We start from the raw sequence: 11,700 nt of genomic DNA, 5'->3' as shown, positions 1-11,700 counted from the left end.
TTACCTCTTAGAAGAGAGGATATCCCTGATAGTACTATTTGAAGGTACTGAGAAATGGAAATCATACGGAAGGTATTGATGTTAAATGCTAACTCATATTTGGGAGATGAGTTATCTCTCCAATTGATCAAATGTACACTGGTGGAATGTATCTTTTTCCATTAACTAGTATACCCACTCTTTCTAGATAATTTACAAAATCAGGTTTCAAGCCTATATAGTGTGATGTATAAAAACAGAACCTTTTCAACACCATAGTTGTTTTGCTAAGTGTTGCAAGCAAATTAGAAACTTCTTTCTCTTCAATTACCTCCCCCCTTCCAATGATCAATTTTTAAATGAAAAGTAGAGATAGTTATTTGTATTGCTGTCCAATGACAGTATTGTCTAATAATAATTAATTGTTGCTTTTTTCCACTGGATCACATATTAACAGATCACTTTAGAAGGAATTCACACTTGATGCCCCAGAGATAAGCATGAATCATTTCATAGTAATTCCTACCTGCTAGGTATTGCTACCTGAGAGGAAGAATTCATAGTAAAGAACAATTACCTGTGAACTGAGCTACCTTCATGTGTTAAGTAATTTGGCCTGGGAGGACCATGCAGAGAACCCCTCAGTTAATTACTTTCCTAAAACTAGCTATCCACCAATTTCCATAGGATCTAGAATTTCACCATTTGAGAACTCTATATAAGAACAATATTGAGAACTCTAATAAGAACAATAAATCAGTAAGTATATAATCATCTAACAAGAAGGGATGACCAATCCAAACATAAATTTTTTACCTTTAGGATTTTTATTTTTGTCTAGGACAAAGTCAACTCTAAATATTAGGAAAGAGTTAGAAACAGGTGGTAATTTTGTTTTTTAAAATAAAATTTGAATCATTGAATTAACTGTTCTCAAATATAACAACGTGGCAACATTCAATTAATTAAGGGTCATTTTTCCAAGATTAAAAATGTAGTTCAGATATTACTTTAAAATCAAGGCAATGCTGGGGTGCCTGGGTGGCTCAGGCTTTAAGCGGCTGCCTTTGTCTCAGATCATGATCTCAGGGTCCTCGGATAGATTAAGTTCCAGTCCCACATCGGGCTCCTTGCTCCCTGCTCCCTGCTCCCTGCTCTGCGGGAAGCCTGCTTCTCGGTCTCCCACGTCCCCTGCTCATGTTCCCTCTCTAGCTGTCTCTTTCTGTCATATAAATAAATAAAATCTTAAAAATAAAACAAAAGCAATGCTTTAAAAGTTATATTTAGTATACATGTTTAATTCAAATTCAGGAGTCGAAAGGAAAAATGCAATATTTGGTATTCTCTGATGGGCCAAAATAGGAAATTGTATGCTCTCAAATTTACTGATTTCCAAACATAATGTCATGTGTAAAGAGCTTTCTTAACAATTTCATCATTGTGAAGGTTAAAAATGATCAAGCAAAATCACAATTATAAACATACTGACACACAACCCAAAAATATTAGTGCAGTTGTAAGACAGGGCATATAATGAATTCTATGTAAGAGTTAGACAAATTAAATGGTTAATATCTCTAAAGAAAAACGCTAGGCTTGGATCTGGACTAGGATGCATTTTTGCTTTTTAAAAAGCAAACAACACATTTCTGACTAGTCAACATGACCATTAGCATTGCTTTCCTACAGAGAAGCAAAAGAAATCTCAGTTCCTGGGAAAGTTGGGGGTCATTGTTGTCATGGGGACCAGAATACACATATCAAATGCCATCAAAGAGAGAAAGATTTAAAACTGCTATTCATCCGGTATCTAGAAATCTATCAAAGAAATAGTTCTCACCTATCTAGTGTGGATTTTCACACTTAGATAAATTTTGAAGATTGTAAATTCCATTCAGACACCTTTTTCCTAGGGAGTTAATGAGTGCAGGATTCTACAAGCTAGAGAAAGGTCAATAGTAAAGACTTTTATAGAAATTACCACTTGTTCTAAAAATATGTATGGTCTACAAAAAGTTTCTCAAAAAGCAATTTGAAACATGTTCTGATCCTAGAACATCTACGCTTGTAAACTCAAGCAGGCAGGATTTCACCACTAATTCTCATCCTCTCTATACATTATAAAAATATTTGAGTTTTCCATAAGAAGCCTATGGATTATTGGTATCAGCTTCTACTAGTGGGTCCAAATGCAGGCAGTAAATACTCAGAAAAAAAAATGACATCAAAAGTTGAAAGGAAGCTTCACTTGAAAGTAAACTATGACAAAGTTACACTTTAGAAAAGTTTGTGAATATGAATTATCTTGCTTTATATTGTATACATAATTTCTTAACTTTGTAGAAATTGGCAAACATGTATTCCATAAAATTGTTTTTTGTAGTCACTTTTCTTGTTCAAAACTTCCCCTAAAGATATGTAAGTTAGAAGCTGATTTTATTATAAAAACATCCCAAGGCGTGTACAGAGAAATGTACTGGTTTTATCCTTACTTTTTTTTTTCAAAATTAATATAATATTAACACACAAAGTCAATTTGTATAAAGATTAATTAGATAATTTCCACTGAGGAGACAGAGAATTCTATTCTCCAAGTTCTATTTTAATATAGGTAACACATTCAAAAAAACTGCTGGCAAAGTAACCAAAACAAATAGCTAACTTTGTTGCTAGAAAAAAGATAGGAGAGGTACCCAAGAATGATTTTAGTTTAATACCTCTACTTAGAAGTTAATATTCCTAATACAATAGAAATCCATTTGAGCAGAGACTTTTGTTGTAGTTTTTGGAAAGCACATGACATACATAAGTGGCTGCAAAACACATTTGGTAAGAAAACTCAATCATGTGGTAGGAATAAGTGATTTTATTATTATTTTATTTATTTTTATTCAGGTATAATTAATATATAGTGTTATATTAGTGTCAGATGTATAAGTGATTTTATTGTTGCATTACAGTTTCTTTAAAAAAATTCTTTTTTAAGTATAAAGTGTTATTTTCCCAAAAATGGCCTCTAGATAATTCACCTTGCAATGGAAATACACCATTATCATGGAGTGTCATTACTCAATTCAAACCTCTCTTATGTAAAAGGTTCCAACTGTTTTTGCTTTACTCAGAATCCTTATGAAGTTACATTCTGAGCATCTTCTCAGTGTTTCTTAACATCTTATGCCATTTAAGCAAGTGTTTATGTCCAACTGAAGCTGGTCTTTCCTAAGCACACAGTTAAGCTTCAGAGGACTAGGTAAGTAAGGTTAAACCACTTCCAGTGGTAAGTCATATCCTAGTTATGTATTCAAAGAAAAAAATATAAACTAAAAAATTTCATTTTATTGTCAGTTATGATGATATTTTTACTTTCCTCATGTCAATTTTTCTTGACCTTATTATTTGTGCTATTTCTTTCTCTCCCTCCAAGTGACTTCAGTAATTCCACTGACAGACTGAGTATACAAACGGACAACAGTCTGACCATGTATGAAATAGAACTTGACACAGAGCCTCTGAAGCAAACTCTGGGAAGCCAAACCACAATCTCTGTGGCAATGTGCTCCGAATGGTCAAGATCTGTTCAATTACACACAGCTTCCCTATTTTTTGCCAGCGGTCCATGTTTCCTCCTGCCAAGACTCTCCAATCAGAGTGCATAGGAGGCCTTTCCTTTCTTCCACGGTAAAGCTTTTCCACTGACCTGCCCGCCTTCGCGTCTCTGCCAAATGCCAAGTGCTACAGCAAGTTCTGAATAATAACTCGTGTGTCCTCATTTAAGTGGTCTACGCTTATTTCCATACCATAAATTAGATGATGGAAAAAAGGGAACTTTTATAAATAGAAGAATTATTTTTCCTCTTTAATACAGAATTGGGGCATCAGGGATTACAGTGCTCTATGTAGGGTGCATTGGGCCTTCTTGCAAGTTCAGACTTCAGTGTTGCCTTCGCGGGCACTCTAAAATCCTGTTCACCTTGAAGCCTTGACTCACAACCCCAGCCCACTGACTAACCACTGGAGTTCTCTGTTCCCATTGTGTAAGTAGGGGGCAAACTGGGAAAAAATTTAAAAAAAAAAAATGCTGCATCATAGGAAAATAAATTTACACCAGACACATGAATAAGCAATTCTATTTCTTGTGATTCTTATAAACTATTTCTTATGGTTCTTATGGTGACCCTTCCTCCATTCTATAGTCAATACTATTTCTTGAGGATACGCTTGTGCCAGAAACTTTCCTAGGCTTTGAATATGTAAACAGTGGGATTGAGAGCATACAGAATTACACATTGTGGTAAGTGCCAGGAAGGAAAAGCACAGGGCACTATGAGGTTAAATTTGGTCAAGGTTACAGGACACCTAAGGAAGAAAGACTTAATCTGTGACCCCGCCCCAGGGTGAGTAAGAGTTATCTGGGCAAAGGGCTAGTGGTGAGTTTTCCAGGCTGGGAAAACTCTACAGGCAAAGTAATAGAAAAAGCTTTGGGTCTATGAAAAAATGAACAAAAGCCAGTGTTATTGAAGCATAGAAAACATCTGAGATGGTAGTGAGAGTTGAGGGAGAAGGTAGGCAATACTTTGTAAACCATGTTTGGATTTTAATGAAAATACACTGGAAATAAGTGAAAGGATTTAAACAGAGCAATAACATGGATTGATTTGTTTTAAAAGACACTGGTCTGGCTGCTGACATCCAGGGAATGAGTTGTAAGAGGGAATAGAACAGACAGGTTTTGTTGGGGCCCCAATACAGATGTTCAGGAGAAAGGTACCCTGGCTATGATTGCAACAGTGGATGTGGAGAGATATTTTGGAAGTAGAATACACAATATGGTCTTCAAACTGAACAGAAGAATTGAAGCTGGGAAAACCACTTATTCTTATTTTCTTATTCCTAGTCTGGAGTTCTGAAAAACAAACTGTCCTATTGCCTAAGGAAGACAAAATCTGGAATGGCACCTATAGTTCACCCCACCCCGTTATTTCTCCCCCTCTGCTCCAGAGAAAGCACTGCCACAGCCTGGAGGGCTTTTTTGGACAGATATGACTGGCTGTGTCTGCAGTATTAGTGACCCTTCTTGGACAACGGCTAAATGGGCTGCATTCCAATGAAGGTTCTTGTCAAGATAGAATGGACAAGATTCAATATGATCTCTGGGTGCTAAGTGGGAAAGATGGGTTCATAGTCTCATTCCAACCCCAAACTCCTTTCCCTGAACATATAAACAAGTCATCTTTCTTTTTAGCACTTACTATTGTATAATCCTGTATTGTATATTTGTGCCTCCATTTATTATTGGCAGGTTTCCTTCAACAGAGTATAACCTTCCTAAGGGCACAAAATAGAGGTTCACTCTATATTTGTTAGAGGATCAAGTGAACAAACGGAGAGTGTTGGACAAAGATGACCATGATAAAGCAAGGAAAAGGTAGTAGGCATGAGAAGTAATGAATAAAACTATCATTTTACACATTTTTTTTCATTTTCCTCACCTTGTCATGATAAAATAGAATTGAGGATAATCAAATTCTTAGCCTTGACATCTATAAAGATTGTATCTCTAGGTTCTCTTAAAGGCCATGATATTCTCACTTTTGCCTGTTCCAGAGGAAAGTCCTTTGCACTCTACATTTTTTGAGATGAGGAATTTGGCACAGAGAACTTGGGTGGAAGGGTGAAGTTCACACACTTGTGACAGATTTGGAATTGTAATTTAAGTCTCTTGGATGACTATTGGTTGAGCCTTCCAAACCGTGAACTCTATCAAGGTCGGAGCTCTGTCTTTACATCTATGGGTTGGTAACTACATTTTTGAGGACAAAGAAAAGTAAGGTTGGCAAGACTCATTAGTCTTCATGAATTAGATACTGCTATCACCGCCTAATGCAGCTGAATACACTGTGCTGTAGAGAAGGTAGGAAAGTTGTCCATAAATAGTAAATGGCAGAGCAAGGATTTGAGCCCAATTTGGCCTGAATCCATACCTGGATCTCCTAACCATTCTACTGGATTAAAAAAAAAAAAAAAAAAAAAGAGTACATTTTGCTACTTAGAAGCACTTTATTCCTACTACTCAAAGTCAAATCTGTCACAATGGCATTGCCAAAAAATTGCCATTATTCTTAAGATCTGACGAAACTAAATTCAACTGCCCTCTTTTAGTTAATGACTTACATACCTTTTTTTTATTTTTTTATTTTTTTGAGAGAGAGAGAGAGAAAGAGAGAGAATGCAATGAGGGGTAGGGAGGGACAGAGGAAGAGGGAGGGAGAGAGAGAGAATCTGAAGTAGACATGCTGCCCAGCAGAGCACCATGTGGGGTTGGATCTCACAATGCTGAGATCATGACCTGAGAAAAAATTAAGAGTTGGATGCTTAACTGACTGAGCCACCCAGGCATTCCCTTATATACTAATTTCTGAAGATTCTTAAAGCATTTGATTTGAGCTTTTAATTCCCCTTCTTTTCTAATTTACCTTCACCCAACCTCAGTACTTTACGTGCCTCTATATATTTGTTCCAATTTACTTCTTTCTTTCCTTCATTTCTTCCTTCCTTCATTTCTTTCTTTCTTCCTTTCTTTCTTTCTTCTTCTTTCTTTCTTTCCTTCTTTCTTTCTTTCTAAGATTTCATCTATTTATTTGACAGAGAAAGAATGCACAACAGGGGAGAAGCAGAGGGAGAGGAAGAACCTGGCTTCCCGTTGAGCAGGGAGCTAGATGCAGGTCTTGATCCCAGGCTTCTGGGATCATGACCTGAGCCAAAGACAGACACTTAACAGACTGAGCTACCCAGGTGCCCCTCCAATTTCTTTCTGATGATAATTTTCCTCACTAATTTCTTCACCAATCTTTGACTGATGCCTTTATCACTGGCTTCTACTTTTATCACCTGATTCCTCCATTACTCCTTAAAAGCACAATCCCAATGCTCTGCTATTCCTTGAACTAATAACGCTGCTGAAGATTCAGTTACTGCCTCTGTCACCGTTTATTCATCTCTTACTCCCAACCAGAATAGTTTGATATTCATGACTCCATATTAAAATTATTCCAAACTATAATATCTTTCCACACATCCCATAGACCTCCAGGCTATTCTCTCTTTGAATTCATATTATATACTAATACATTGCAAACATCTCATCATGGTGCTCACTTTATGACTTAAATCTAGCACTTTAGCTCTGTCTCCTACTTCCGTGAGTGTGTGTGTGTGTGTGTGTGTGTGTGCGTAAAATGATCAAATCAAACAGTAGCTATGTCTTTCCCCATATTGTTACCTTTTTCTTCAGTGACTCAATCTCTACCAATCAATACTTCTCCATTATTCAAAAGCTAGTTCTAGGCACCTCACATACTGTGACTCTACTTAATTATATCCTTTTTCAGAAATACTCTTTTATAGCTCTTTTAAAACTTGAAGCAGTTTTCCATTAGTGTGTTATCTGATCACTCTCTATAAAAAGCCCCTTGAAGATAAAGATCATGTGTAATTAATTTATCAAAACAAAATTTCAAATTTCAGAGGAGTCTACAGACTATTTTTGAAATCTCAAGGCTACAGTGTAACTCACATTGTTGTACCTTGCTTATCACTCTGGTTGATCACCCCATGTACTTTGTAACCATTATATTCAGAGTCTTTCAATAATCCCCACTATTGCCTAGAGAAAGGTTTTCTATTGTTTCCTTTACAGGGACCAGAGTAACAGGAAAGACATTGCCATTTCTCTATTGATGTGTTGAAATACTAACAATGGCCAGAGTGCATCCTAGTGACTCGCAAACTTCCAAAAAAATAAGATAACAATATCTCCAGTAAATATTGGAATAAAACCCATAAGAGCTGATGAAACCACACCATTATCAATTCCAGTCTTGGAAATAGAATAATATTCTCATTGTGGGAGTAAGGCAGTTAGAAAGTGACTGCCTCATGAATATTTGTTTTACAGTTTGTTATGAAAGATTCTTGACTTTGATGGTCTTTCAAAGGGTACAATCTCAAACTCTCAGTGGGCAGAGGTAATATTCCTGTCAACTTTAGTCATCAGTTGGTCATGATGTATTTCTTCCTATCTTGGTAAAATTATCAAAAATGTATGTTTTCTGTTTCTAAAATTATTTGAATCAACATTCAAATATGTTATTGTTTTTTTAGGGTAAAAGCCTGTCTTCTGATTCAATTTCCTTCTTCAGTTTCCATTTGTAAGTAATGCTTCATGTTTAATAGCTAAATGAAACATAAGACATCTTATTATCTTGAAAACAATATTATCTCAAATATAATTTTTTCTTAAGTTCTTTCTTTTTTAAAGAGTTTTTTTTTTAAAGATTTTTATTTTATTATTTATCTGAGAGAGATAGCAAGAGAGAGAGAGAGCACGAGCTGAGTAAAGGGCAGAGTGAGAAGCAGACTCTCAGTGGGAGCCCCATGTGGGACTCAACCCCTGGACTCTGGGATCATGATCTGAGCTGAAGGCAGATGTCTAACCGATTGAGTCACCCAGGCACCCTTTTTTTAAGGATTTTATTTATTTATATTAGAGAGAGTGAAATCGAGAGAGATCACAGAGGGAGAAGGAGAAGTAGACTTGCTGCTGAGTGGAGAGCCTGACATGGGCCTTGATCCCAGGACCCCAGGATCATGACCTGAGCCGAAGGCAGTCACTTAACCAACTGACCCACCCAGGTGTCCCAATTTTTTTCTTAAGTTCTTACCAAAATATCTTTTCAATAAACTTTCAATGAATCTATCAGAAAAAAATACTTTAATGCATATATTACAAATACAAACAACTTACACTAAAATACTTCTAAAGTAAGCATATACCCAAATTCTGTAATCATTGTCTGACTTTACCCTAGGAATAGAATCAAATAAGATAGACCAGTGTAATGTATTTATATATACACCTAATTTAGTTTGTGTACGTTAAGTAAGACATTTCATTTGAATATGACCCAGGAATGCAAATAATGCTTCTGTATTTAATCTTTCTTTATGACCTGCTCCAAACAGGAAGGTCTATGCAAACATAAGTATAAATATTTTTAATTGCTATATTAAATCTCAAGGCTAATAAAGATTACATGCATTTCAAAGCGTAAGAAAAACTTGGTGAGAAAATAAAATACTTATTTGTCTTAGGACACTTTTTATCCTTGATTACTAATCCTCAATTATTATGTTCAACATAATGAATCAAATATGTATTCTAAGAGTTATTCAATAAAGTTAAATGTTAATGAAATGTGGCTACAAGAGGAACTATTTCCCTATTTCTTCATTAGGATCTGTTGTATTTAATAATTAAAGTAAGTAAGTTGAATGACTCAAGTACCTTTTCCAAACCTTCTTCCTTGAGGCTGATCACATCCAAATCAAAATCTGTTCGTAAGCCATTGGTTTTGTTGAAAGTTATTCTGCCTGTGAGACCTTCCCAATGTGCCTACAGGAAAATAAATAAATAAATAAATAAATAGGATTCACGAACAAGTAAAGGAAGATAAAACATTTTTTCACACAAAAAATGCAAAAAATTATTTTCATTACTTCTCATAAATTTATCACTATTGATTTTTAAGACATTTTTTTCCTCTTACACTTTGGAAGATTTTTCTCTATAGATGTTGCTTTAGTCTCAGTATAAAACTTATTATAAATTTTCATTTTAAATAATGCATTTTCTATGAATAATTTTTATGAGAAATTCGAAGATTGTTTTAAATAGTAAAGCTCTTTTGCAAACTGAGAATAATTTAGTCACTTATTATAATACATGAGATAGTGAATATCTCACTAGAGATTGCAAATAGACTTACTGTTATAAAGTATCACTCCTAACTTCATATTAATATGAACATAAACTTATTTTATTACAGAGAAAGAAACTGAATTTAGGAAAGCCTATGTTATACAACTTCAATTATACACTTTCCTCTTAGAATAATTAACTTATTACTTTATTTTCCCTTAAGTGGGACTGGGAGAAATATATCAAAATTATTCATGTCAAGCTATACTTCCAGTAAAAGGAGCTTTCCATATAGAAGGAAGTGAAAATGTAATAATCTAATTACATAATGAGTTAAACCCATTGCAGGTGAGCAAATTTCTGAGGTTTTTTTTTGTTTGTTTGTTTTTCTTTGTTTTGTTTTTAATACAGAAAGTTTTCTCATTCTGCTGGCTATATAGAAAAAGTGTTTTCCATTATTTGCCATTTGGAAATAGCTTGGAAAAAAAGTACATACGAAAAATTTCAAGTAATGTTACATATACTCACAGCTATAATGTTTGAAAGAATATACACCAAGATCCAAAGAAATGAAACCAAATAGATTATGGGTAACCTTTCAATAAAGACTACAAATGGATATCATTATTACTACACTAGTTAGTCTCCATGTATTTCTATACTTATGTATAGGGATTCTAAAATAGTTTTAGGCTAATAAATTACAAATAAAACAATAACAATTATAATACATGTCTATATACATACTGCAACATGTCATCACTGAATTTAAACATGTGTTAACTGGTTTCCAATAAAGAAGAAAAAGATATTTAACCTATCCTTTTCCAAAGAAAATACTTTTAGATGCTTAACAAAAGTGCATCTAAGTACAAAAATAGTCAATTTGACCAAGAAGTACAGAAGTAGAAGTAGAGAATAGTTAAAAACAACAATCTGGGATAGAGGCAGCATAAAGAAATGTTTATCAGGTAAGAATGTACAACTAATAAAATACAATCACAAATCTAATTCTGAACTACCTAGCAACCAAAGCAAGGAGGAAAGTGTGATATAAACACAATATACAGGGTCCATAATGTCAGACATACCAACTACGCAGGAGAAGCTCAGCTCTTCCTGGCATTGAAACTTTAGAGGAATGTCTCTTGTTGGTCCTCATAAAGAGGCTCACCATGTGATTTAGTGGACAAGGGCCTTGACAACACCTTACAATAAATACAATAGTGAGTTTCATACAACTGTTTGTTATAGGACCGCGTGACACATACCTAAACGCTCAGGTGCTACATTCAGAAAGCAATTCTTTAACCACCCGAACCTGAGCACTATGTCTGCAGCTCTCTGATGCTCAGTTTTAAACCAGACGTAAACGTAGAATGCGAAACAAATAAAGAACTACATTTGCCTCAGCGAGTATCATTTCACCCATCTGAGAGTACATTAAAAATCACAAAAGGAAAATTCATGGGTATTCTTTGCCAAGGAACTGGCATATTCTTAAATATGACCCTATTTTCACTTTTATTTTTGAGATGAATAATTTATTATATGTTGAATTGATGATTTCTTTAAAGCCCATTAAGAAAAATCTTATGTGGGGATAATTCCTGTGATTTTCCTAGCAAAGACTAAATTTTCATAGTCACACTTTCATATAAAAACTCCTGTTATACTCAAATGAAATGTATCCCAAGCTGACAGTCATGATGGGACAACTAGGAAGAGTGTGTGTGTGCGGGGGGGTGTGATCTTCAGAGTTTTACCTTTTTCTTTTCCTCACTGTGGGCATTCTTGGTCTATAACCATAACAGTTGTAATCAGAAATGGTATGTGACCATAAGAATGATTGTATTACACAATACAAAGTAAACTTTGCACTTTTCCGAATGCAGATACTCTGTTTTATGTTAACTGCTAATATAATGACAATAACTAGACATTATATTTAGGAACCATAGATC

The 11,700-nt window shown here is 34.8% G+C and overlaps 1 protein-coding gene across 6 annotated transcripts in view; it reads right to left on the bottom strand.

Annotated features, from left to right (window-relative positions):
- The window catches only part of GRIK2 (glutamate ionotropic receptor kainate type subunit 2), a 638,416-nt gene that overhangs the window by 242,573 nt on the left and 384,143 nt on the right, over nt 1-11,700 (bottom strand). For all 6 annotated transcript variants that reach the window (XM_032858212.1, XM_032858210.1, XM_032858211.1 and 3 more), the window contains one exon: nt 9,323-9,430. In XM_032858212.1, coding sequence (XP_032714103.1) covers nt 9,323-9,430 — 108 coding nt within the window. The remainder of the gene's footprint in view (nt 1-9,322; nt 9,431-11,700) is intronic.

This window comes from Lontra canadensis, unplaced genomic scaffold (assembly GCF_010015895.1).
Source record: "Lontra canadensis isolate GAN:19392208 unplaced genomic scaffold, GSC_riverotter_1.0 scaffold14, whole genome shotgun sequence".
NCBI classification, from domain to species: domain Eukaryota; kingdom Metazoa; phylum Chordata; class Mammalia; order Carnivora; family Mustelidae; genus Lontra; species Lontra canadensis.
This window is presented reverse-complemented; position numbering and strand designations above follow the sequence as displayed.